Source organism: Prosopis cineraria, unplaced genomic scaffold (assembly GCF_029017545.1).
Source record: "Prosopis cineraria cultivar Desert tree isolate PC_DT_omini unplaced genomic scaffold, ASM2901754v1 PC11, whole genome shotgun sequence".
NCBI classification, from domain to species: Eukaryota; Viridiplantae; Streptophyta; class Magnoliopsida; order Fabales; family Fabaceae; genus Prosopis; species Prosopis cineraria.
In genome coordinates this window covers 12,848,061-12,875,520 of record NW_026555342.1, presented here as the reverse complement: position 1 = coordinate 12,875,520, position 27,460 = coordinate 12,848,061, and the positions used below count along the sequence as shown (strand labels likewise).

The 27,460-nt window shown below is 33.9% G+C and overlaps 4 protein-coding genes across 4 annotated transcripts; all 4 read left to right on the top strand.

Moving 5' to 3' along the window:
• Positions 1-1,586: 1,586 nt before the first annotated feature.
• On the top strand, positions 1,587-4,246 carry LOC129286123 (uncharacterized). Its single transcript, XM_054922144.1, has 11 exons — positions 1,587-1,703; positions 1,856-1,933; positions 2,079-2,118; positions 2,271-2,367; positions 2,447-2,571; positions 2,643-2,739; positions 2,851-2,986; positions 3,066-3,182; positions 3,515-3,688; positions 3,797-3,865; positions 3,974-4,246. The coding sequence occupies exons 1-11, from the start codon at positions 1,587-1,589 to the stop codon at positions 4,244-4,246; spliced, it is 1,323 nt and encodes a 440-aa protein (XP_054778119.1).
• A 2,083-nt stretch (positions 4,247-6,329) lies between these two features.
• On the top strand, positions 6,330-13,616 carry LOC129286122 (uncharacterized). The gene is made up of 7 exons (XM_054922143.1): positions 6,330-6,537; positions 8,081-8,167; positions 8,250-8,691; positions 8,778-9,703; positions 10,642-11,862; positions 11,959-12,024; positions 12,115-13,616. Exons 1-7 carry the CDS (start codon positions 6,330-6,332, stop codon positions 13,614-13,616), a joined length of 4,452 nt encoding a protein of 1,483 aa, XP_054778118.1.
• Positions 13,617-14,284: 668 nt separating this feature from the next.
• On the top strand, positions 14,285-16,948 carry LOC129286886 (uncharacterized). The gene is made up of 3 exons (XM_054922975.1): positions 14,285-14,553; positions 16,162-16,383; positions 16,477-16,948. Exons 1-3 carry the CDS (start codon positions 14,383-14,385, stop codon positions 16,696-16,698), a joined length of 615 nt encoding a protein of 204 aa, XP_054778950.1. The 5' UTR covers positions 14,285-14,382; the 3' UTR covers positions 16,699-16,948.
• A 3,978-nt stretch (positions 16,949-20,926) lies between these two features.
• LOC129286666 (rho GDP-dissociation inhibitor 1-like) lies at positions 20,927-24,097 on the top strand. Its single transcript, XM_054922646.1, has 5 exons — positions 20,927-21,687; positions 21,799-21,865; positions 22,829-23,047; positions 23,274-23,398; positions 23,829-24,097. Exons 1-5 carry the CDS (start codon positions 21,472-21,474, stop codon positions 23,898-23,900), a joined length of 699 nt encoding a protein of 232 aa, XP_054778621.1. The 5' UTR covers positions 20,927-21,471; the 3' UTR covers positions 23,901-24,097.
• Positions 24,098-27,460: the final 3,363 nt, after the last annotated feature.

The window sequence follows — 27,460 nt, the reverse complement described above, 5'->3', positions numbered from 1 at the left end:
TGCCTACGTACAATTGCCTTATCATCTATAACCATCTATATTTATCCAACAATTCACTAACAACCACCGTTCAATCTTAAGTCAGTATGCTTAAAAGTATCTGAATCACTATACTGAAGCAATGTTAAGAGTGTGAATCTTAGGTACATTTATACCGACTAAATCCATGATCTTATACTGTCACAGTAAATTCTTGGATTAAAAGCTTGACATTTTTCATCTGTTGCACAGTAGTATCTTCCTTTTGTTTCCTAAAAACTTTTATTGTGTCTGTTACTTCCACTGATATTTTTTTTAGGATGAAGACATGGAAGGACACCTTGAGCATTGTGCATGGAAGTCCGCATCCAGTTATCATGGTTTCTTTTCTTTACTTAGGACTAGAGTAGCTACTATGTTTGCTGTTGCACTTTTTAATATTTTTGGCCAACAACTGTAATATGTTTGGTGTATCCAATTGTATTTATTTTCATATTCGATATCACTCAAGAGTTTCCTTATTTTTCCAGTATCAAATTTATAGAATAATTAGATATATGCCAAACATTAAAAAGTTAAGAGTTTAGAGTTTGTTAAATTATTTGAGTTCTCTTGCTTGAATATAATCTACTAAAGGGATACTCCAACTTTATTTTGAAATAATTCATCCTACTGCCAACTTAGAAAGTTGCAGCAATTTAAAGGCAGATCATTTTAAGAGTACCCTTTTAGTTTTCTATCACCTACTATAATAGAACGAACTCTGGACAAAATCATGTTTGCAGCCATAACAAACTCAATGCATTGATAATTTTTTATTCTTTTTTATTTTTTTTACTTTTCCAAATATGATGAGGCATGGCTATTAGTTCTAAGTCTGTTATATCTAGATCTTGCTTACTTTTAATATGATGAGGATGGTTTCTTGCTTTGTAAATCATGATAAAATAGTTGATTGTTGATTTTTGTAAATCATGATGTGGAGTTTCCTTATTTATTAGTACGTTTCAACCATGTTCATGAAACCGTCATTTTATGAGTCACTTTCCACACATTGTGAAATATGTTTTGACTGATGGATAACAATGTGCAAAATAAGGTGGGATACATGAAAAGGCAATCTATTAATAAAAGTTGCTTTGTTTATTAAGTATGATTGGACGTGTTTCTTGCAAGAGTAGGTATTGTAGGACACATAGAGCATTGTGCGATGTACTCTTCATGTTACATCCTGTCTCTTTGTTTCCCAATATCATAAGGCTATTGCCTACTTAAGACACTTAAACCAGTCCTTATTAGCTTTTACTCCTTGCATGGGATAGTCTTTTACTTGTCACTCATAAGCTGTACCTTCTGTAAAGCATTAAATTCCACTGTACGGCACATATAGCTCACATCTTCACGTGAGAACTTGCTGTAGGTGGCTTCTTTTTGGTTCCCGCCAATCTGAATTCATGTAGTGTCTAATGTGAACTTCCTATTGTGTCCTCCTACATGCCTCTATTTATTCCCCCTAACTGATTTCATTTTGTATCACCATCCCATACTTTCAAACCAAAAAGTATTTGCTTCTGCACTGTCCAACCACCTCCTCTTCGGCTGCTGGAATGGCACCAAGAAAAGGCCATTTGATCAGAGAACTTCATGCTTCCAAGGAGACGTGGACCATTGTTGTAAGGGTTGTAAGGAAATGGAATGTTACTCCTCAAAACAAGCCTTTAGAGGTATTTTTGTATCAACATGATTCTCATTGATGAAGAGGTATTACATTTTCTAACTATTTCACAAATTTCTACATTAGTAGATCATATCCCTTGGCTTAGTTACATGTGTTGTTCAACATATCATACTTATCTAAATTTTCTCCGTTTGTTAGGGTGAGAGGATACAAGCAAGTGTTACACAAAAGCCTCTTCTTGAACGTTTCAGAGATAGGGCTGTTGAGGGAAGTACTGTATCATAGCCAATTTCAATGTAGTAGAGAATAACCAGTACAAAGCAACAAATCACACTTACAAGATCATTTTTAATGCAAACACTTTCATAGATGAAGAGAAAGCAAACATACCATGGAACTCTTCTCTTTTTATGCCTATTAGTGTTTGCCTGAGCAAGAGATTGCACCTGAATACTTGATTGGTAATTTGTTCAAACAATATCTTCAAGGAATTTGTTTTTAAAAATGAATGAGATGTGTGCCCACGAGTTATCTTCTTTACAACCTTCATTTCTGTAATATTCCTTTAAATATGACATTACTTTCTCCTCCATACTTCTCTGCCTTTATACAGATGTTATTGGAGTGTTAAAGTCCATAGGAAAGCTTGAAGAGTACAGGACCGAAAATGGATTCCAAAACAAGCTGACTTTAACATTGGCAGATCAAAAGTAAGAAATTTTTTTAATAGGTGCATGTCTTTTATTCTGCATGACCTAAGAAGCTGTTCCTAACTTATTTCTTTTGCAGTGGCACAAGTATTGTATGTGTGCTTCTTGGAGAGTGTGCCTCAAATACCTATTATAGCTATCTTGACAATGAAAGGTTTCCATTAGTGTTTGTCATTCAACTGTGCCGACTTACTATAGACAACAGTAAGAAATTTTCAACACACTCTTACCTTTGCCTTTTTGACATGAGAAACTAATTTATTTTTCCTGTGCAGAGGAGGTCCAGATTGGTTCATCCTTCAATGCAACAAAAGTGTGGATGAATCCAAATATTAAGGAAGTTTCAGATTTGATCGACAGGTTTAGCAAAAAGTGACCAGTAGCATGAAATTTATTACAAGCACCATTTCTTTAACCCTTTATCCGTTTATCAACATGTCAGTTACATTACAGTGTTTGCATCAACTCTTTTTTGTTTTCCAGTGCCAAGGAAAGCTCATCTCCAAACAACTCTTGCTTCAGCCAAGTTATACCAATTCAAACTACACAACTCTCTGCAGACTCTATGTTGAGATCCACTAAGAAGATTATGATTTCTGACATCGACACAATGAAAGTGGTGACCTCATAAACCTATGTGAATGGTCATGGATAAAGTTTCATTTTTAATGACATGTTACCTTTTTTATTATTATTAGGGTGATCCATTTATTATAGAGTGTGTAATAGAGAAATTAGAGACTAATCCAGGCTGGACATATGAGGGTTGTATCAGATGTGGAACCAAACATAGGCCTAATTCAAAAGGAATTATGGTTTGCCCTCATGCCCCAATGATATGACTCAAACTGAATTAAGTAAATTTGCTAACTTTTCCTACTTTCTTTTCATTTGTGGTTTACATTTAACTCTATTCTCATTACATATGGTTGGAAATCTATTTAATTAGGCTCAAAGCACACTATAACGTGTCTGATGAATCTGGAAATACCTCTGTTGTCTTTTTTGACAAGCATGCGTATGAGTTCACTCTAAAAACTGCTTCTGAGATAAAAGAGCAGCTGCATAAAAGTAATCTCTTAGCACTCATCTCTCTATCTTTTCCAAAATTTAACCACATATTGTCTAACTTATCCTTGAATGCTAGGAAAATCGTTCATATGCCTTCCCAGATGAGCTTGAAGATGTGGTAGGGAGAAAAATGCTGCTCAAGCTCAAGCGTACAAGCTACAATCTTGAACATCCTAACTCTAGCATTGGTGTGGTTCAATACACAGCATGTCAAGACCTTCTTGAGCAATTTAAAGAGGCTTCAGTAGAGGTGAAACAATTGATAGCTATTATGGTTTAAAAGTTTATTCAATAACTGACATGTTGTGCTAAATTATTTTGTATTTTGTTTGGTTTTTTAAAAAATTTTACATTCTAGGAGGGTACCAATTCAGGTCTGGCTATTATGGTCTTAGAGGGTACTATAGTTAAAGAGGGAGTGAATGAGGTATAATGAAATGCAATTTTATATTTTATATTAGTTATGGTCTATGAAAAGTTTTTTTTATGCAATGAATGATTTAGGAGTGCCTTTGTGTGTGTTTGATTATTGCAGGTGGTTCCAACAGCCTCAGACTTTAAGAATAGTCATGAAGAAACAACTATGGGTTCATCTCTTTCCAAAGTTGAACCAATAATGTCTCAGGACATTGGGCTTGATGAAATGACTATATCTCAGCTGTATCCTCCTCCATTGCCAAGAGGAAAGAGGAAGCAATATTTGAAAAAGAGTGCAGAAGTCCAGCAAATTAATCCCCAACCTCAACCATCTACTTATGCCATGCCTAACACCAAGCCTGTCAAGATAATTAAACAAGAAAAACCTTGAGCTTTTTAAGAGCTTGAACTGAAGCATTAATGTCCTTTTTTTGTTGTTTCTGTGTTTTTTTTAACTATTGTTGTGCTTAGTGTTCACTTATCATCTTGCCTTTCCAGATATTAGAATTAAAACAGTTATTATGTTGCTGTTTAAGTTTTATTTCTTTTAGCCAGGAACTCTAATATGTAATGAATTATTAATTACTAATGGCATTTATTTTAAGGTCTGTCAATGCTCTAGGAGCTCATTATTTTTCCTCTACCAATTTCCATATTTTCCAGGAATGCAGTGCTGAAAATAGGACAACTTGATGACTTCCTTTTAAATTTGTGTTGCGTGACTGATCATTTTAGCCCCTAAATGAATATTTCAGTAAACAATAAATAATGTAGATGTATTATACTGTCACAGTAAATGTTGTTTCCCTCACTTGGTCTTTCTATCTCTATCTTTATAAAGGGCAAATTCACAGCTTCTAGACTTCTATAGGTGTGTGTTACACTGTCATAATGTTGCAACAAAATCAAAATTCTCGTCAGTTAAGATGACAACAACATTCCAACCAAAAACATGGCCTTTTGGTATTTTTTTTATGAATTATTATGTATTTTATTTCCTTTTGGTATTATCTAAAATGCAGCTTAAAAGATAATAAAATTCACACCATTATAGAATATGTGTGAAATATGAGTGACCACTTTAAATTCAAAAAATTAGTTATGATGCTTTAAACGTTAATTAAATTTTTACAGTGCATGATACCTACACGTATATTCTCATCCTCCATTTAGACCAAATTAAATCTGGAAAACGCTAATTGATACTGCAATCTTCATAACACTATGACAGATTTGAACAAATTATAAAGTATGAAGAGATATTCTTTTGAACAGATTGGAAGGTATGAAATTATGTCATATAGAATTAATATAGCAATAACTTAAAAAAAAATTCTTCCAAGCCAAATCAAGATGGGAAGTAATTAGAAACAGATCTATAATTAAAGTAAATAAATAAACTGATGCAATTCTAATTTAAAGTAGAAACAACCTGACAGTAAATAATTAAGTAAGTCACCAAAAAAAATCGATTTGATGAAAAATATTGACTCACCCATTAGTGCAAATATTTGAGAAACACATGACGGCAACTCCATTGAACTAATGCAATTCTAATTAAACAAGATATCTGACATCAAATATGTTTTAATATATTGCTAATACACCAGAAACAATGGGCACCGTAAAACATCTTTGCTGTCATAAGTTGTTTGCTAAAACAACAAGTTTTAATTCATAGCCAGTTGTACAAGAAAGATTTTTTTGTTATCCAAAAAAATAAAAAGGGACAGAAAAATAGTAAATAAACTAATAGTAACAGCATCGATATTACTTGCACTGGTATAAAATAAATTAATAACCAGCAGTTAACACCAATACACAGTCAATAGATTTGAAATTTGATAACATCATTACTATTAGTTGCCTACCTGTCACATAAGCCAGACTTTAATTGCTTTCTACATGCTTCATTAAATGCTGTAAGATTCAACTGAACCAGAATCAGTGTATTTCACCTACGCCAGGTGCATTTGTCAGTGTCAAAATGCTTTAATGCAATATTTTGACAGTTAGTCTATGTACAAACACCTCTAGAGTCATGTCACTTCTCTACTTTGTGAAATCAGTAAGAAGAGATAATAAGCCGCATAAGCCTTTTCCAAATGTCAAAGTCATCTAATTAATGCACACAGCCTATTGAGGTTTCCAAGAATCCCTTCCTACCTTAACCTCTTAGCTTCAACCTCCTTGGATATTGTGAACCAAAATCTGAGATTTGAAACTAAGAGCATTTTTCACGTCAACTGATTCAAATATCATTTGTAGTGGTTTTAGAATCAAGAACTCGGTAGAGGAAGTCAAGATGAATTTGCTAAACTCCAATCTAACAGCAGATAAAAAATTCAGATTGCACATTCACTGATTCAAAGTGCAAGCTTAGTAGTTTCTGAATTAAGTCTTAGTACTTGAAGTCAGAACTTCAATACAAGATGTTCAATAGAAAGAGAAATAGTGCAAGGTTATCTGCTATCATGACTTCCACGTTTGAATCACCAGCATCTGAAGACAATGGCACACCAGAACCTGAAGCAGAGAATATACCAAATACAAATCCTTCTCAACTCTTCTCAACCAATAAATCTCCACATCATAGAAAACAGGCAAGGATAAATGCTCTTCAAGACATAACTAATGTAGCAATTAACCTGTCAAAGAAGTTTGGTAATGCTGATGTCGAAGGTATTGTTCTCCCTCCATGGCTTATTATTACGAACTCATGACCAATCCCCTGATTTATTTGTGATTTGCCCAGCAAGTATGAATGCACATCAACTATACCATAAATCAGACTTAGAGCCAATGTTTAAGAGAAGGAGCACCAGATTCTGCACTTTTCAAAACTTTGGCTCCAATGGTGATTTCATTTCCTTTTCTCAATTGCAGAACACTCAAGAACAAGGTACTTCATTCAAAATTTATTTTCTACCTATCGGATGGGTGCTTAAGTGATATTTTTATAGTCATTTCTACTCAATCAGATTGAGTTGAATAAATCAGTATATTCAAATATAAAGGTTGTTATGTGATAATGTAGTTTTTGACAGAATTGCAACTGCTTTACATATGGCTTGCTATTATTTAACCCCTAATTGCATGCAAATCGTGCCACAGTATGAACATTCCACTTGTCATTCCTCTTGCAAATAATGCTTCTGATTAATCTTCTCATGGTCCCACTTTACTATGTCTTAGGACATGATAGATGTGTATGTTAGTGCTAACTTCATTTATTATATATAACAAATTCATTGACATTGTGGATATTGATGTACGGTAGTTCTACTTCATTTATTATGATAAATGCTATTATATTTCTAGGATGGTGATATTCTTTTCATATGGCAATATGCTTTCCAAATGGCTTTACATAATCAATTACATTAACCAGATGTCATACGGCCAATAATGCATGTATTGTGGCAAGTTATGCGGCTATTTTATTGTTCTGCACTTATCTAGACCCCATGTGCTATCCACCTTGTCATTTCTTTATGAGATTATACCCATGGCACAAGTTTTAATGAATTCATGTTGTGGTGATGATAGTTTAGTATATATATATTTTTTGTGTAGTTTATCTTATATATTGTTTTGATAATTCATTGAATGTATCCCACGTGCTATCCACTTCCTTTTGTTATTCACACATGAAAAAACAATAGTATCTTTGTTTTTTTTCCTATGTGGCATGTGTTATAATCAGAAAAGATCAGTATGCCAACTACACAACATTCAAATGCTGTCTTGGAATTACCAGTACATAGAGAACTATCAATAAACCAAGGTTAACCATTAATGCCTCTACATGAATGTTTCATTTTCCAACTACATATTTTGATGTAATTTAACCCAGATTTCTTTACAGATGTAGAAAGAGATTTATACAGTTCTACTACCTCTCACAATGATAGAATTCAAAGACGTACATGGCACAAAAAAACTCAAGCAAATAAATCAGTACAGAATTATGGTAGCACTGGTATTGATTGCTTAAAACTACCTCCTATGTAGCATTCAATTCTGACATTGATTATTCCTTGCAACAAAAAAATTATAATTGCATTATCTAAAAGCATAACAAATATCAATGAGGATGAACATGAATGATATGGCTGAATTTAATTTTCAAAGTTCTAAATATTCAGGTTTGAATTATTCACAATATATGCAAATCTCTTTTTATCAAATTAACTGGATATATGATAAAAAAATTTATATTCAGAGGAGTTATCTACTGATGATGATACCAATCCAAATGAAGACCATGAGTGTATTGTTCTGGCTGGTGTGGCTGAAAGTAATGCTTTAGGTATATCTCTTTCAATATCATATGGCGATTCAATTTTGACTACACTGAATTGATATTAATGTTGTTAATACAATAATTTCAGATTACTTGGATGAGGGTGATCCAACTAATGTCTGCAAGTTTTGCCAAGCTCAAATGTGGTTTAATGAAAGGGCTAAAAGAGATAGAGGCTCAATAACTAATGGGTTTTCTTTGTGTTGCCTCAAGGGAAAAGTGTTATTGCCACCAATGCATTCTCCTCCTCAATTTATAAAGGACTTATTCTTTAACAAAACACTTCCTGAGTCAAAGAATTTTCGCTCCAATATTCGTGCTTATAATAGCATGTTCTCATTTACATCTATGGGTGGTAAGATAGATCATTCAAAAAATAAAGGTGGTGGTCCATACACCTTCATTCTGACAGGGCAAAATTACCATAGAATAGGCAGTCTTTTGCCTATTGAGGGGTCCAGACCAGTGTTCTCTCAACTCTATATTTATGACACGGAGAATGAAGTTTCCAACAGAATCTCAGCCGTTAGGTCAGTTCAAATTCTTAAATTTACATAAATTATTATTGTAATAAAAATCACATTACTAATCCATCCTTCCATTAAATTATGTGCAGTAATTATCAAAGTCAGGAAGGTATTGATCCAGTGATTGTAGACAAGATCCGAATTACTTTGGATGAAGTGAATCCATTTGTCAAACAATACCGTTTGGCATCAGCAATGATTCAAAGTCATCTACCTTATAACATGAAATTAGCATTACTTAGTAAGCGAGATAAGGATGGACGCACATATAATGTACCGACATGCTCTGAAGTTGCTGCACTCATTGTAGGAGATATTGATCAAGCATTCCATCCTAGAGATATTATTGTTGAGGAACTACCAGGCACAGTGCAACGTATCAATGAGTTACACCCATCTTATCTTCCTCTTCAATACCCAATCTTATTTCCACTCGGAGAAGATGGGTATAGAGATGATATATACCATCGAGAAGAGACTCTAGGAACTACAAAGAAGAAGAAAACTGTTAGCATGAGAGAATTTTTTGCCTACAGACTCATGATGAGAGACAATGAAATTTCAACTATACTTCATGCAAGTAGGCTTCTTCAACAATTTATCGTTGATAGTTACACTATGATGGAGTCTCAAAGACTTCATTGGATTAGAACACACCAGAAAGAACTCAGGGGTGACTTGTATCAAGATCTATTAGATGCGATTCTAACAGGGGAAACACAAGCATCTTCAACTGGTAAACGCATCATTTTACCATCTTCATTCACTGGAGGAGCAAGATACATGATCCAGAACTATCAGGACGCGATGGCAATCTGTAGATGGGCTGGTTACCCAGATCTTTTTATTACTTTCACATGCAATCCTGCATGGCCAGAAATCAAACGATACTGCCAGAAATATAATCTTTCCTCGACAGATAGGCCCGACATCCTATGCAGAGTCTTCAAGATGAAACTACAATCATTGTTAAAGACAATCAAGGACAAGAAAATTTTTGGCACCATACGTGCAGGTTAGAACAATATTCCATACATAAGTTATATATATATATATATATTAAATTATTTTAAAAAAATATTAAATTACATTGAGGACATGCTTTTATAATATCTTAAATTTATATACGTCCAATTTATGATTCATACCTTATTGGTAATATATGTTATATTATTTTATGTCTAGGATAAGTAAGATTTAATTTATTTCATGGCATTACCATGTCCTTTTACAATTATTGTTTATTGGTAACATATACTGTAACTATTATATCCTTTTAGAATCATTTTCTACATTTCGCATAACTTATACTACATGTTAAATTTCATAAAATTAAACAATTAAATAATAGGAGAGGAATAAAAAAGATTCTTCGGCTCGGTGAATTTAAATTTCACATTAAGGAAATTTTACAAAATTGCCAATTAAATAAACTTTTTTTGTTAATATGATTAAATGTAAAATAATAATAAATTATAATGAAAATATGATTTTACACTCTCTTACATTTGTATACATGCAATTTATTAATTATATATTATTATGAATAATGATGCATGTAACACAAAATTTTGATGCTCTAAGCTCAATTTCTGAAGATTGCATGAAACTGAAACCACCAATCAAAAAAAAGTTATATCTTATTTTAACGAATTTTAACAAATAATTAATTATATTAAATTTAACAGTGTTATTTTTCATTAAACAAAATTTAAACATTTAAATATATATTGATATTAATTTAGGAGTACTTGTGACAAGCACAATACTGTTAAATCTTATAACAAATTAAAATGGCTATTTTTGGTAACAACAATAATATTAATTTGGATCTCTGTAGGATTATAGATTTTAAACTTTTAAATATACGTAAGATTAAATTTATTACAAATTAAAATTGAACTTCTCATTACTATTGAAATATTTTATTTATATGTTTGTTCATCTTGACAGAGATCTATACAGTTGAGTTCCAAAAGAGGGGTCTTCCACATGCACACATTCTTTTATTCTTACAACAAAATGACAAAATCAAGAGCCCCAAAGAAATTGACAACATAATTTCTTCTGAGATTCCAGATAAGGATTCCTATCCCTTGCTATATGATTTGGTTGGGACATACATGATGCATGGGCCATGTGGTCATAGCAATAAAAAGTCCCCCTACATGAAGGATGGTAAATGTAGCAAATACTTTCCCAAAAAATTTAATGACAAAACAATAGTTGATGAAGATGGCTACCCGACGTATAAAAGGAGAGATGATGGTAGAACAATAGAAAAAAATGGTGTTCCTTTAGATAATCGTTTTGTTGTGCCATATAATTCTTATCTTCTTTACAAGTTCCAGGCTCATGTCAATATTGAGAAAACAAATCAATCAACTTCTATCAAATATTTGTTCAAGTACATAAACAAAGGAAATGATAGAGTTATTGCTTCACTTTATTCAAGTTCTGGTGAAGGGGGCCAATCCATCATTGATGAGATCAAGCAGTACTATGATTGTAGGTATGTCTCCTCTTGTGAAGGCTGTTGGCGAATATTTGCATTTGATATCCACCACAGGTACCCCTCTGTTGAGAGATTAAGTTTCCACCTTCCTAATGAGCAGTACATTGTATACTCTGGTGATCAAGATGTTTCTTCATTGCTTAATAAACCAAGAGTCTGTGAGTCGATGTTTCTTGCTTGGATGAAGTGTAATCAAGATAAGAAAGATAAATTTGCAAGATCACTTACATATGGTGAATTCCTTCAATATTATGTGTGGCAACGGAATAATAGGTTGTGGAAAAAAAGGGAAAAGGGTTTCGCAGTGGGTCGGATAGGTCATGCATCACCAGCATCTGGGGAGAGATATTACCTTCGTATTCTATTGACTAAGGTTAAAGGGCCACGTTCATATGATGAGATCAAAACTGTTGATAATATTGTGTACCCCACTTTTAGAGAAGCATGTTATGCACGTGGACTTCTAGATGATGATAAAGAATATATAGATGCAATTAAAGAAGCATCAATTTGGGCAACAGGGATAACGTTGAGAAAAATGTTTGTCAGCATGTTGTTGTGTTGTTGCCTTAGTCGCCCTGACATAGTTTGGAAAGAAAGCTCCAAGATACTTTCAGAGGATTTGTTTTACATTCCACACAATGATGAAACATACTCAAGTAAATATTAGTCTAAAAAAATTTAAAATTTATTTAATTCACTTATATATATCACATGTTTTTCTTACACTTATTTTTATTATTATTTTATTACAGGTCTGCAAATTTCACAAGAAGATAAAGAAGAAGCTGCTCTCAAAGAGATTGAATCACTCTTACAAAGTAATGGAAAAAGCCTTTCTCACTATCCTTCTGTTCCTAAGCCTAAGAATTCTCCAATTCTAAATTTTGAAAATCATTTGATCATGCAAGAATTAAATTATGACAAAGTTGCATTACAAGATCAATCTGAGAGATTATTACAATTATTGACTGATGAACAACAAGAGATCTTCCAATGTATCATTGCCTCTACATCTTCACATGTTGGTAACTTTTTCTTTGTATATGGTTATGGAGGTACTGGTAAAACATTTTTATGGAATGCTCTAACTACAACATTGCGCTCTAAAGGGAAGATAGTTCTTGCTGTTGCATCAAGTGCAATTGCAGCTACTTTGTTACCATCAGGAAGAACTGCACACTCAATATTTGCAATCCCAATTGATATAAATGAAGATTCAGTCTGTAACATCAGCCAGAGATCCCCACTTGCATATTTGTTGCAACAAACAGAATTAATCATTTGGGATGAAGCTCCAATGATACGTCGCCATTGTATAGAAGCATTTGATCGCTCACTCAAAGATATAATGCATTGTGATCTACCATTTGGAGGGAAGTCTATAGTCATGGGAGGTGATTTTCGTCAAATTCTACCTGTAATTCCTAAAGGTAGCAGGGCAGATATTGTCAATGCATCCATAAGTTCTTCGTACTTGTGGAGTTATTGCAAAATATATAAATTGACGAAGAACATGCGGTTGACATCATCTTCATCCTCTTCTGATCGTGAAAAAATAGAGAAATTCTCACAATGGTTACTAGATATTGGAGATGGCAGGGTTGGAGAATCAAATGATGGCATTGTAGATATTGAAATTCCATCAGAGATATTGATTACTTCATACAAGGATCCTTTGGCTGCAATTGTGTCATCTACATACCCAGACTTATTGGATAATTTGTCCAACACAGCATATTTCAATGATCGGGCAATCCTTGCACCAACTCTTGAGTGCGTTAACCAGATAAATGAATTCATGTGTGGTATTTTGCCTGGTGAATCGGTAGAATATTTCAGTTGTGATTCTGTTTGCAGATCATCACAAGAAAGTGACTCATTCGAGGATCTTTACACTACTGAGTTCCTTAACACAATTAATAGTTCTGGTTTACCTCCTCATAAACTTACACTCAAGATTAGTGCACCGGTAATGCTTCTCAGGAATGTTGACCAAGCGTCGGGATTATGTAACGGTACAAGATTGCGAATCACAAAGCTTGGAAAATGTGTAATTGAAGCAGTGACACTTAATGGTTCAAGCCCAAATCAAAAGGTTCTTATACATAGGATGGATATGAATCCTTCTGAAAATAGATGGCCTTTCCGCATGCAAAGAAGACAGTTCCCAATCATTCTTTCATTTGCAATGACAATAAACAAAAGTCAAGGCCAATCATTGTACAATGTTGGTCTTTATCTGCCAAGACCAATTTTCACACACGGCCAACTGTATGTTGCACTTTCTAGAGTCAGAAGCATAAATGGGTTGAGAATATTGATTCATGACATTGATAAACAAGCTAAGTCAACCACTACCAATGTGGTCTTTTATGAGATCTTTCAAAACCTTCAAGCTATAAATGCATGATTTGTTTATGAACATTGTTTTTTTTTTTGCTGCTTATGTAGTGAATAATGACTTCCTTATTGAACTCTTTTGTGGCCAAATACAATAGTTTTTGTTAAGTATTATCACATTTCTTTCTTCACCACATGCCACATATTATGACTATAATTATATGAACTATATTATCATTACTTAAATTTAATTCTTTTTATCAGGTATACCCGTGCGATGCACGGGATTGTGGCTAGTTACATTCAATAAAAAGACACCTGTATAAAACCAAAAAAGTAAATTAATTTTTTAGAATAGTGACAACAAGTAAGTTTCAAAATACTGATTTAATAATATTTAGGTCTCTCGCAAATTTCTTAAAAAAATTAATTTGTAAATATCAATTTAAACAAATGTATATGAAAATCTAAATTGTAAATTAAAAATAACATTTAAAATATAAATTTTTAATTTGTAATTAAAACTTATAAATTGTTGACCATCTGAATTTATATTTTCAATTAATTTTACAGAAAATTTTATCAGAAATTAAACTATAATTAAATTGATATCTGGGAACCTAATGATCATTTTTCTTTTTCTTTTTTCTCTTTGATTCCCAGAACCGTAAATATTGGATTAATTGTTTCTTTTTTAAAAAAAAAAAAAAAGTGCACCGGGATAGGTCGATGGCCAAAAACGCGGTCAATTTTCTGTTGAACCGCATGGACTGTTTTTCCAAACCCTGAAAGAGAAGCACGGCGGGGGAGTGAGGACTGAGGAGCGAGGGAAAATAATGGCTCAGGTTCTCAACCTAAGCCCACCATTCCCAACTAAAACCAAATCGTTATTTCTTTCTTCAGACACGTCTTGTTCTACCTCTGCACACCAAAGCTGGAGTTCTCTGCAGCACAAACTCCAGTGCAATGGCAGATTCCTCTGCCTGTTCTCCGATAACAAGAGAGAGGTAATCGCACATGTATTGTTGTTTGAGTCATACAAGTGTTGAATTTCGGTATACGATGCCCTACTCACCGGAAATTCCTGCTTGGCGATGTTTGTTAATTGTGATTTTTATTAAAGGACCTTCGTTCTAGATTTGTTCCCCCTTTCTTTGTGGGTTGTTTGGCTGGTGAAATGAAATAAGTATTACGAATTGCTGATCGGTTTGAAAAATGCAGAAATATGCTTTGTTTGGGGTCGAACAATAGCTGTAAATCCTTAAACCTTATCGGTTTCTTTTTGTGCCATTTTTTTTTGGGCCGACAGTTTTTCTTTTTGTTCCATATCATGAATTACTAGATGGAATGATACTCTGCACTATTGCCGTATTGTGACAAAGATGAACCTCTGGGTTTTGTTCTATAGAAGAACATTTTCTCTGAAACACGAATTCCCCTTTCTGTTACCGATCGATTTGTAAATGTTTGAATCCGAAACTGAAGCATGACAAGACTTTTGAACTTCTGATATTAGTGTTTGTGTGTTCGGGATATCAGGATATTAGTGTACAAGGATGTCTTGGGGTCTTGATCCCCAACTGCAGTGTAGTGTTTCATGGGTTTAGGCCCTCCTTTCCGAGCAAATAAAATTATTTGTTTCACTTGTCTACATTCCTTTCTCAACCTATAATTACATAGGGGATGGGTCAAACTGATTTTTGTTTTTCCTGCAAAGGAAGTCTCAAATATAGTCAGACAGACATCTCTTTGGTTTTGTTTGTCCCAAGTATTCAGATAGAATTACTTGAATTGAAAGTTACACACACTCAGCATCCAGTCATGGGCAATTCGGATGAATTAATAGATCCAACGTCCCAATCTGAAAAATGTTTTCTTGGAACCAAGATACCTGAAATGCCATACATTTCATTAGTATGCTATGTTACGTGATTTATATGTTCATGGGCTTAACATTGTCTCCATCACCGAGCAGTTTGTATATGGCTATATTATGTGGTAGCAGTACCCTTGCCACTTAATCTCTATAAAACTCGTGAGATTCTCCATCACTCAGTGTTAGCTCCCCCCCCCCCCCCCCCCTAAATGCAGTGCTGACTTACAGTTCCTTTTTCGTCAGATCTAACAATGATGATTTTAGTTGATAAGCTAGTTGTGTTCATTTATTAGCTTAATTTGGTGTGGTAGCTTCTTCATCTAATGCCAGTACATATGAAAGCAAAGTTTTCATGTTAAGTATGTAATATTGAATAGTGTTGTCGTGTTTGTGAAGGAGAAACATAATCCCTCACTTTGCACTCAAAGTGTTAGGGCTCTGTCCATATATTTGATGTTTAAACTGAAAAATTTGCTTTTGGTGTACGTGTTGCCATTACTATCCACAGTCCAAATGACGTTTATTTTCTCTAATTGCTAACATATATTGATGGAATTTTTAAAATGGTCTGTGCATTCAATTCCTTTTTAGCATCAAAGCAACACTGAAGGAATGAAATGAAATCAAAATGACTGCTAATTCGTATCAAATAAGCAGAATAATTTGTGCTGGTAACTGGATTGGCAAAAAAACAATGCTAATTAGTAAATCTATGTTAATCTTGGTACTTTTGCTGCAGGAAGAGGCTAGAAGAGCATTAGAAGGTGCACTTAGTGGGAAGAAAAATGAATTTGAGAAGTGGAACAAAGAAATCAAAAGGCGAGAGGATTTGGGGGGTGGAGGTGATGCGGGTGGAGGAGGTTGGTTTGGGAGGGGTGGATGGTTTGGCTGGTCTAATGATGACAAATTTTGGCAAGAAGCAAAACAAGCAAGTCTTACTTTGCTTGGCATCCTTCTCATTGTAAGAGGTTTCTTTATTCCCCTGTCAATTCTTATGCCATGGTAGTCATAACTAGAGTAAGGAATGAGAAGTCTCTTCTATGTGCTTTTTCAGTATCTCATAGTTGCAAAAGGTGAGCTTCTCCTAGCTGTCATCTTAAACCCACTGCTCTATGCGCTGCGAGGAACAAGAAATGGCTTCAGTTTCATAACATCAAAAATCTTGAAAATTACCAACGGTGGTAATCAGACCAGCTTTGATGGCATTTTGAAGAAGGAAGACTACCAGCGCCCTTCCGCTAAGGAGAATGTTATAAGGAAATGGGGGAGTGACTAAAAGCTAAAGTTTGTTACAGGGCTGGGATTACTCCCTTCCTATATACAAATCTAACTGTGACAATTATCGCTGTAGCTCAACTGTAATTTTTCCTCATCTGGTAAGAGTTCAATTTTGTGTGCTCCACCATTTCTGTCCGCATGAATTAGCTCAGTTCAACATTGTGCTCGTATATCAAACTGCCTTCTATAAGCTTGCGTTTTAAATGAATTGGGATAAGAGCTTGCATCTCTCTGCAGCATTTTTTTAAGAGGGGATTCCATCTTGTTTATCAATCTGATATAGTCGCACTTCCCATGTAAAAACGTACGACTTTTAGTTGATGTTGAGTAGGTGAAACTTCTAGCCTCTCAATCAATTAGAAGCCTATTCATAATAACGTGTGCATAACAGGGATATTTTTTCATATATCTTGCTGAATTTATCTTACCTCGTGGGAATTATATTGGCCGGAGGGGAAAAGTCATGGGAATTTAACAGAGGAAATAGTAGTTAGGTCTAAAAAAAAACTAATTTAATGATATTCAAGTCCCAGAATATTTTGAAAAGAGTTGCAGACATTTACAGCTGACTTTAAGGATTACAAATATTGAAGTCTCAATTGCATTTTACTAGAAATAAGGACAGGTGACTTTAAGTGATTGGAAATGATGACTCCTAAATATTGACAGCTCATCCTCTTTCAAAATATTTTGAAACGCTGTCGTTATTCTCCATTTAATATGGTTAATACTTTGTTGATACTTTATACCCAATTTCATGGTGTCGAAATTGAGTTTCGAACTTCGAATTCTTGGTATGATGCGGAGTTTCTGCAGACGTTGGAACGTAATGTCAGGTTTGGAACTTGTTAGGCTGGAGACAAGATACAGTTTAACTCCCGTTACATATCCAAAAAGATACTATGAATTGGAAAATGAAGTGGAGGAGGCCCTGCAAGTACAAGCTATCATTAGACAGAGACAGACATGTAGTGTCCATGCCTCTTTAATGTTTGGAGTCTGGTGGCCGAAGTTATTGGAAATGAATAGCTTCATGAGGTAGAACGTGCCACTGAAAATCAAAATTCAAGGGCATCGATTTGGAGATATCAGAGTCATGTGAGCTGTGTGGTATTATAAATTTTGACATGTAGGTGCCTTTATGGGATGTGGCTGTCACGTCCCACCAACGGGCCACCCAGGGAACCACAACACAATACTAAATACTATGTGAGCTGTCATGAAGATTGACATTTGCACGCTTTTCCTTTCCCCTTATTTGGCCTTTTTTGTGTAACTGGTGAAGAAAATGTCGATGATGTTAGTCAAACGCCTCGGCATCCATGACACACTAACGCCACATTTGTTGATTGGCTTATGATTTTGTTTTTTACTTTTGCAATTCTGATTGCCGCCGCCGCACACTATCACGTTCCAAACGCGTCGTCGGAACTTCTAAATTCAACAAGTTGGTAACAGGTTTGGAAGACTAATGGCGTTTCCTCAACCAACAAGTCTGGAAACAAACCACCCCTTGGTTTTCTTCTCCAGGATCACCACTTCACTAGGTTGGGCACCCATGGATTTTTTTGGGTGTTATGAGATTATTTCTTTTTCTTTTTCGTAACTTATAATTTGGATAACTTTTGAATAACTTTTTTTTTTTTGTAAAACATCTTATAAACAGGATTAGAGTAGTACAATAGTTGTAAGTGATTGATAGAATTAAAGCTTCTTTACGTCAATTATTGCATAAAAGATTTGCATATATGTTTTTAGGTCAAACCATTTTAGATGTCGCCTGGCAAAATCAATACAATTATAAAAGGTACAACTTTTGCCAAATAAAAGAGGATCTGCATTTGTCAATGACAGTGATTATTTTACTTTAAGAACTAATAATGATAATTTAAATGTTATTTAAAAAAAAGACTTTTTTAGAGATCTTGTATTAATATTACGAGTTATCATTATCGGGGCTTGAGTATTATTGGTTAACAGGGGACGTGGTGTGGTGATACGAAAAGTGGAATAAAATCGGGAGGGATTGACAAACGCACGTTGTCATCTACAATACAGTCTCTCAATTATTTCATCTTTTATTCCTCTAATCCAACCACACGACATTTGCATCATCTATTTGAATCAGAATAAAATCTATGAGCTGAAATGGAGGAGATTCACTCGAACTCTAGCACCAATTTTTCCTCTAAAATGTCTGGGTCGCACTCTTCTTTGATTCTCTTTGAAACCTTTCTGCCATGTGATATAGCAGAGTCAAACTTTATTTCGTTAGAAACAATACTACAAAATTTTTTGCTTGGACCTGGCAGATCAACACTGATTTTTTGACGTACATAGCTTATTAAGATCTTTTCCTTTTTGCTGTTTTTTTTTTTTCAGTCACAACTCACAAATATTAAACTAACTTTTACTTTTCAGCATTTTTCATTTTTAGACAGCTGTACTTTAACCCTTTTTTTTAATATATTGATCCATTTTACCCAAAATAAACCACTCAACAAAGCAAACTAAACCACCTCATATTTAAAGCCATGGTGAACTCTGTTGAATTTGGATCCAATTGAGTCAAGCATCAAACTAAGAGTAGCTTTTTTAATCTACATTTATACAGATCTAAACATGGATAGTATATCATATTTAAAGTCAAGTTTGGTCTCTTTTATCAGAATCAACACTACATGTTGGTTTGGAAACATTATTTATTTTATTTTTATTTTTTAATGGTTCCCACATCCATCCCCATTGATTGTTTTTTCTCCTTTACCTAAACTTGAATTTTGGTGGGGGCGATTCTGATTGACTTTTTTTAGACGGCACCATTTTCCAGACCAATCATATTTCATACCAACAATTGTCCCCAAAATCAGTGGACAAACCTGCAGCTATTTACAGCTTGGTTATCCTCTCTCTCCAATTTTAAGTTGGAGACAAAAGAATATTTTTAATTTTATTTATAAGTTATATTATTGATTTTTTACCATAACTTTTTTTTAACTCTTTATTAAATATTGATAAGAAAACAATACTCATCTAATCCTATTGATTACGTCCATTTTTATTCTTTTGCTCATAAAATATTAATTGTTGGGAATATAATTAAATACTAGAGTATTATAATACGTATATTTAATAAAAACAGAGTTAAAAATTTGTCAAATTTTTAAATAGAATGAATAAAATTTAAGATTTTCTTAACCATAAGAAAACATGTTAAAAGCAGTATAAATGAATAAAATTTAAGTTTTTCTAAACTATAAGAAAACATGTTAAAAGCAGTATAATTTACAAATCGTGGCTGAACAGTAGTAGTATCTGATTCAGCAGTCAAATGACCTGTTTTGCTCACAGCCCCCATAGAAAAAATAAAGCTGTCAAATTACATGTTAATGCATGGGACAGTCGCATATTTAGATCTCTATATTTCAAAAATATTTTTATTAAGTCACGTTACTGATTACTGCGTACTATTGCATTTAGTTCTTGATTCTTGATTCTTGATGCATTCACAGAAAGTCACGAGACCCAACTTTGTCCCACCCAATCCCCAATTCCTCATTCTTAGGTTGGGCTGTCTATTGTGTTGTGTGTTTCTGTGCAACTGTGCCCTAAATTACTATTTACTGGTCTTTCCTGCAATAATTTTGTTTCTGTTTTTTTTAAATCAACATTTCACAACAAAATTAAGTTAACGTACCATGCATATACATTAGAGATCGAAGCGACTATGATCATTAAAATATAAAATTTTAAATTTAAGTATGTATGAATACAGAAAATATTTTTAAAAGAATTACTTTCAATCAAATTTAACCAGTCAAATAAATATATGAAACATCGATTTGTTTTTTACTTTTAAAGTACTAAAAACAATTTATTTTTCGTGATATACTTTTCCCCCTCTTTGGTAATCCTTCTGACCAGGCTTAACCGAAGAAATGTATTTAGGCTTCATCAGCATCATATTCATACTTCATCTTTTTCTTTAGAGTTTAATAAAAAAAATTTATCACTCACAATTTCTCTCCCATTAAAAATAATTCTATTTAAAATATGATAAGTACTAAATATGGACAATCATGAATCATCATGTTCATAATTCATCATTTTCTTTAGGGTTTTATAATTTTTCAATAAATCCATTTTTCATTTCCTGTGGATTAAAGATAATGAATTGACTAATTGAGTTATCAACCATAGGAAAGCTTGCCTCAAGTCTTGGTCCTCGGGGAAGCTCGTGCTCGAGGATTGACCCTCACGACCTTTTCCTCCTAGCAATATTTCTCGATTGAAGTTGTCTGGACTCTGAACTCTGAACTTCGCCTCACCAAATTCTCTTCAGTTTTCTATCTCTACATTCCCCAAAATATACCCACGCTCTTCTCTCTCTCTCTCTCTCTCTCTCTCTCTCTCTGTGTTCCTTTGCGCCTTCCTGGCGTCTTTTCTTCGCTGCAAGTTATCCTACTGCGTGAACCTGAGCTATCCCATTTTTTCTATTCTATTCCTTTCACCTTTCTGTGATTCTTTGACTCCGTTTCTTTCTCTTCAACTCAAGGTCTTGTCTTCCTTCGTCATACACTTTGGGAGGAAGATTCCGCCAAGTGGGGTTTCTGGTTTCTCTTTGGGTTCCCAGCTTTTCTACCTTGTCTTTTTCTTCTCTTCTCTTTATATTCAGTGTAACTCTGAAGCCTCCACCTCCATACCCGTTTGGAGGGTTTCTTCGCCACTTGTGATGGTCCTTCGATTTTGACGTCCTTTGGTCATTGAGAACATGGGTTTCGATGAAAAAGGCAATGAGGTTCCAGAAACGCCCAACACGGCTAAAACCGCGACGCATGATGAAAGTGGCGACGAAGAAAGGGTGGCTACCGGTATACACAGAAGCGAAAGCTCGGTTGCTTTGACTGAGGAGGAAGACGAGGAGGAGGAGGGCAAAATCGAATTGGGACCCCAATGCACATTGAAAGAGCAGCTTGAAAAAGATAAGGTTGGTTTTTATCTTTTATCTTCTTGTTTTTTTTTTTTTTTTGTTTTTAAAATTTCTATATGTTTTCAGCCGCTTATTGATGTCTTCCTTGTTTTCTGCTTGTGGTTTCAGGATGATGAGAGCTTAAGGAGGTGGAAGGAACAGCTTCTTGGAAGTGTGGACATAACTTCTGTTGGTGGTAATCGCATATTACCGAATTTCTTTCTTTTAAAGTCTGATTGGTAGTCCAAGATTGTGTATAATTCTGTTTTTGGTGCTTCTGAGTAATCTTTGTTCCTTCTCTGTTCTTTACTTCTTTTGTGGTATGCTGTTACTGTATTATGATATTATCATATTAGCAAAAGTGTCTTCACAGAAGGCTGCAAGATTAGTTATAAGCGGATTTTATCTAGGGGGTTATAGGAAGGCTTTGAATCATCTTTCCACAATCATCATGCTATAAGCTTCCTGTAAAAAGACTTCCAATGATTTAGATGTAGTCTTTAGACAAATATACAGTTTTCTTTTTTAGACCTCTTTATATTTCAATTCCATTTTTAGTTTGCTGCTGTTTAATTTTGAAATATGTTTATAGTTTTCTGTAATTTCAAACAGATTTAGGTCCTGATATTTGTTAGCTTTTCTTATTAAATCTTCAGTTTCTGATGGTTTTTCCTGTGATAAGATTTGAACACAGAAGATTGATGATAACTATTTCTTCTTGTCCTTTTTGTAAGTCACTTCTAACTAACTCACCAAAATTAAGGTGAGTTAGTTAGAAGAATAAGATTGTCTTAAAAATAATCTTAAAAGTAAATTATTTTCCAATTTTGTCCCTGCATTTAAAAAAGAGTGATTTGATGTGTGAGAAGAGTATTTTTAGGAATTGAAATGTTTCACTTCTTTTTAGAATTTGCTAGAGGGTACTTTCAGAATTGGGCATCAAAGTTTACAAAAAACAAGAAAGTGACTTACGTAAAGGACTGAAAAAAAAACCTTCTAGAATGTGATCAACAAATAGTACCAAACGGAGTACTTCATTTTGTGAATAGCAGCAAGCAAGTAACACACTAAACTATGTACAGATGATTCCTTTGTTTTGTTACAAACAATTCTGAAACAGTTCTTTACTTCTGTTTCCTATGTTTTCTGGGTACTTCAGAATCTCTTGACCCAGAAGTGAAGATCCTGAGCCTTGCAATCAAATCCACTGGTAGACCTGATATTGTTCTTCCAATCCCAGATAATGGAAATCCCAAGGGCTTGTGGTTTACTTTGAAAGAAGGTAGCCATTACAGGCTGGTTTTCACTTTCCAGGTCAACAATAACATTGTTTCAGGTCTCAAGTACACCAACACAGTGTGGAAGACCGGTATCAAGGGTAAGTTTTGTCTTTCTCACTCAGATCAAGATGATAAGTAACCAATGTCAGTCATGAATAAATATGTGAACATGTCAAGTTTATATGACTAGCATATTCCCCCTGCCGTTGAGTCACTGAACAGTTGAATGGAAAAAAAAAACATAAAAGAAGCCACATGCACAGGTGAATAATAACTTAACAATAAACTTGAGGTTAGATTTCTCACTATGGAACCTTGTTACAGTTGACAGCACTAAAGAGATGATAGGAACCTTCAGTCCCCAGGCAGAGCCTTACACTCATGAGATGCCTGAAGAGACGACTCCTTCTGGGATGTTTGCTAGAGGAACCTATTCAGCTAGAAGCAAGGTAATTTTAAGGTGATTTCTTGAAGGAGGAATATAAAATTGGTTGCTAAGATTCTAATTTTCATGAAAACTTGAGGAAGGTGTTCGATACAATTGTATCTTGAATTCAAATCATAAGCTGTCTAGAAACTTAACGACCTCTTAGGTGGTGATTGACACGGTTATTTTCATGAGTTTCTATTTGCTCTTTGAACCTACCTTGAGAACAAGAAATGCGTATGACAATTGCTATTACTTCACAAGTTCCAATCTTGGGCTCCATTACACGGGTCCATAGTGATAGTGACTTTGTCTGGGAAAGCAAGCAAGCAAGCATGAGTTTTTTTAATGCCTCTTCTGCATCAATCAGTATAGCAATAAATGTTTTCAACAACATATTTCTTGTGTTGAAATTCAAATTTCTGAGAAACATTTTCTTTTGGGGAATGCAGTTTATTGATGATGACAACAAGTGCTACTTGGAGATCAACTACGCATTTGATATCAGGAAGGAGTGGTTTTAGATTTTTTTTTTTTTTTTTTGGCTTTAGAAACGAAGGAGCTGTTCTTTCCCTACGTGACACATTTTTTTAATTAATCTTTCAATGTTTACTAGATTATTTTGTTGTGCCTTTTTTATGTGTTTGTAATCTTGTCTGAGACCTGTAATCTTAACAATGATGAGAGGATTTTGAGGGCAATAAGGGAAATTCATTTGATACGTAGCCGCTCAATTGAGGTTTTTTTTTTTTTTTGTATTGGGGGGCTTAAATTCGTGTATGTTTACATATTTTCCCGCAAAACCTGAGGTGATTTCTTCACTATACATTTGTTAGTACGTTAGTAAAATTTAAGGAGTTAAGGGGGCAAAAATATTCCAAAAGTTTTATTAAAAAAGTAATCAATACTCTTACATTTTAAAAAGAGTAATGTGTCTTTAAAAATGTTATAAGTAGATTAATGTTGTCTCTCTCTAACTAACAAAATTTTGACAAGTACTAAAGATGATACAGCCGGCAAGTCTTTACATTGAATGGGACACCACGTGGATTAGCATAGCAAACCTCACCTACCCAGCATCTCCCTCCACCTTCTTGAGATTTCCTCTGCCCAACATCCCCCTTCACCTTTTGAGAACCCACATATCTTTGAGTTCTTTGAGATTTCCTTTGCCATCCAAAATTTCCTATCCTCGAAACACTCCTCTTCCTCTTCATCTTGGCAATGCTCCATTCGCAACAAGGATGTTTTGGTTTTCCAGCGCAAGTTTTGTTGTCCCATAGACTTGTCGGAGCTCTGAGATTAGCTTGCTGTCATTTGCCAGAGCCACCATAGTAGCTTAATCAAACTTCTCAGGGCATCGGTCTTCGATAATTGCATTTATCTTGTGTATGACCATGTTTAAGGTGTGAATCTCGATTATTGTCTTCGAAATCGTTTGGATCCCAGCTTCACTAGTCCCTAGACTTGGCTTTCTCAAATGCAAATCTCCACTGATCTTGCCCACGGGCTTGATTACATCTGTCATTTTCCGGCCTCACTGGCCCAGTATCCATCTTGCTTTGTTCCTGGTTACAGAACCCTCTCTCTATTCGTCCAATCATGATATAGCATGATCAAATCAAACTCAGGTAAAGAATTATGGCTTTGGAATGGAATTGGTTATAACCCATTCACCTCGGAATCTTTTCCCTTTGGAGATGTCACTGACAAGGAACAAACCCAAAATATTTTGGTTTGGTATATGTTTGCTTGTGTGTTTTTTTTTTCCATATCTTCAGTTGCGGCAAATCTTTAAGGATTTGGACAAGTAAAGTTGAGAGTGTGTGAAGAAGAAGGAAAGTCACTGAGCCATGTGTAGCAGCAGTTAGGCAAGCATGAAGCTCAAGCTCGAGAGGAAGCGATTGTGGAGCATTTGTCTCGTTGGAGAAGACGTGTGAGAATGCGAGAAGGGTGTTTGCTACCACATGGCTTGTCACATCAGAGCTTTCAATCCTCTTTTGATCAACTATTAATCAAACATTGGTCAAAAGTTGAAAAAAAGATTACATTGCTTCATTTTTAACACTTCTAAAACACCATTGTTCTTTTTAAAAGGCTTCTTTTTTAAAAGGTGAGGGTAATAAGTTCTTTTTAAAAAAACTTTCCATACATTGTTGCTCTTCAATCAACTAAGTTGCTAATTTTTCATGTTAAAGTTGTTAATTTCTTATATTAAAATTGTTAATCTTCTATTGACAATTGACATATTAGATTTAACAATTTCAATACATGAGATTGATAATTAATGCTTTGCAACTCACATTAAGTTTTTAATATAAATAATATTTTACATATATTATCATGTGTTCAATAGTTTAGTAGCAATGTGAATTTTTAGGATTGGTTTACCAAAAATAAAATTTGAAGATCCTAGAGATTTTGTTCTCAAATTTTATAATGATCATGCTCGCCCCATCAATAATTTGTTTGTTGATGCCAAAGTTTAGGTTGCCAATGATTAGTTGATAGTGATAGCTCTAGCGACCACAAGGGGGGAGAGAGGTGAATTTCTCCTTAACCCCGTACATCGCATGGGAATTTTCTAGTTTTATTATAAATAATAGAATATAAAATAATTAATTTTCTTTAGTATAAAATGCACATGTTTTTTTGACATATTAAAGCACATATACATGATATTTAATGAGTGTATAATTTGAAAATGTGCAATTGTTTTAAAAAATAAAAGTTTCAACTAATTTTTTCATAATTGTAGTTACAAACATCCTATATAATTAATTAAGAAAAATATTTTCCTTCAATAACATCTAGTGAGAGGATAGGGAAAACTTGTTGTAAAAAGTGAATTACATCCACTTTATGAGCTTGTTTGGATTAACATTTGAAAAACTAAATCTTGCATAAACTATAGTTTGCAAACTAAAACTATGTTAAAAGTTAGTTATTATAATGTGATCTATGTTTGAATTCTTTTTTTCAATTGAAACTTGTTTGGATAGAATGATTAAAAGCAAGTTTAAATATATAATAACAAAAATGTACATGGATTTTAACATCTTGGGCTCTCATTAAATGTAAGAACTAAAATGGAAGCAATCATGTTTAGGTAATTTTTGCACAGCAACGTTACCTTCTTCACTCGTGTAAGAATTTCTGGACTTGAAGCAACAAGGACACACCCTCTGGCCTGATACCAGTATGCTTGAATAAATTAGACAATTTGAAAGCAAAATAACAATAATAAACAGAATAAAATGAAACAAAATAAAAAGGAGTAAAGAGAAATTGGAAAACTTGTAGATAAGTCATGCATGGACTAGGATTAACAATCCTCAGTGCTCTGTAGACTTCAAATGGGTCTGCAAATGTCTGCCGTTCAAATTGCTGACTTAATACAATCTTAAAAATATCACCAGCTAGAATGTTTTCTTTCGCCTGCAGCACTGCCTTCTTGTATTCATCACTTGCCATGTTTGATGCCTCCAGCTTAGGACCAAAAATATGAGTGTCCAACTTTATTGAACCTGCTGGCATCCTGGGGTAATTATATCATGCACCAGGGACATCAGTGTTTCCAATCGGTTCATTCCATCAATTGAGAGCCTCCTCAGCAGAAGAATAGCGATCTAATTGCACCCAATGAATCACATGAACTTTCTTCTCAACATGGTCGAAAGAGTTAAAAACTAAAAAGGACCAAAAAAGGAAATGGGTTAGTTTAAAAAAAAAAAACTAAAGAGGACATGAATTATATGTCTCTCTCACTTTATATATATGTATATATTTTATAAGTATGCCAATTGAAAAATATAAGAAAAAAATATTAAACTTATAATTATGAAAATAAAAGAGTTAATGTATTAATGTAAATATTTTTAAATACTAAAAAAATTAATTAGAACTCTTTAAAGACTATATATATATAATTTAAAAATATTAAATTTATAAACAATAAAAATATCAATTTCAAAAGGAAATGTGGAAGGATAAATAGATTATTCAATAAATTTAAAATGCATTGCCAATGATTAGATTTTAACATAATTAATAAAAAAATTTAAAATCTAGCTTTTGACTTAAT

What these genes read in the sequence shown, in the direction of transcription:
- LOC129286123 (XM_054922144.1), top strand. Translation starts at nt 1,587, where the DNA reads ATGGCACCAAGAAAAGGCCATTTGATCAGAGAACTTCATGCTTCCAAG. An exon ending in TTAAAGAGGCTTCAGTAGAG is followed by an intron (nt 3,689 to 3,796) that starts GTGAAACAATTG and finishes TTTACATTCTAG; the next exon opens with GAGGGTACCAATTCAGGTCT. An exon ending in TTAAAGAGGGAGTGAATGAG is followed by an intron (nt 3,866 to 3,973) that starts GTATAATGAAAT and finishes TGATTATTGCAG; the next exon opens with GTGGTTCCAACAGCCTCAGA.
- LOC129286122 (XM_054922143.1), top strand. Translation starts at nt 6,330, where the DNA reads ATGACTTCCACGTTTGAATCACCAGCATCTGAAGACAATGGCACACCA. An exon ending in CAATGATGAAACATACTCAA is followed by an intron (nt 11,863 to 11,958) that starts GTAAATATTAGT and finishes ATTTTATTACAG; the next exon opens with GTCTGCAAATTTCACAAGAA. An exon ending in GATTGAATCACTCTTACAAA is followed by an intron (nt 12,025 to 12,114) that starts GTAATGGAAAAA and finishes TGATCATGCAAG; the next exon opens with AATTAAATTATGACAAAGTT.
- LOC129286886 (XM_054922975.1), top strand. Translation starts at nt 14,383, where the DNA reads ATGGCTCAGGTTCTCAACCTAAGCCCACCATTCCCAACTAAAACCAAA. An exon ending in TCTCCGATAACAAGAGAGAG is followed by an intron (nt 14,554 to 16,161) that starts GTAATCGCACAT and finishes CTTTTGCTGCAG; the next exon opens with GAAGAGGCTAGAAGAGCATT. An exon ending in TGCTTGGCATCCTTCTCATT is followed by an intron (nt 16,384 to 16,476) that starts GTAAGAGGTTTC and finishes GTGCTTTTTCAG; the next exon opens with TATCTCATAGTTGCAAAAGG.
- LOC129286666 (XM_054922646.1), top strand. Translation starts at nt 21,472, where the DNA reads ATGGGTTTCGATGAAAAAGGCAATGAGGTTCCAGAAACGCCCAACACG. An exon ending in AGCAGCTTGAAAAAGATAAG is followed by an intron (nt 21,688 to 21,798) that starts GTTGGTTTTTAT and finishes TTGTGGTTTCAG; the next exon opens with GATGATGAGAGCTTAAGGAG. An exon ending in GTGGAAGACCGGTATCAAGG is followed by an intron (nt 23,048 to 23,273) that starts GTAAGTTTTGTC and finishes ACCTTGTTACAG; the next exon opens with TTGACAGCACTAAAGAGATG.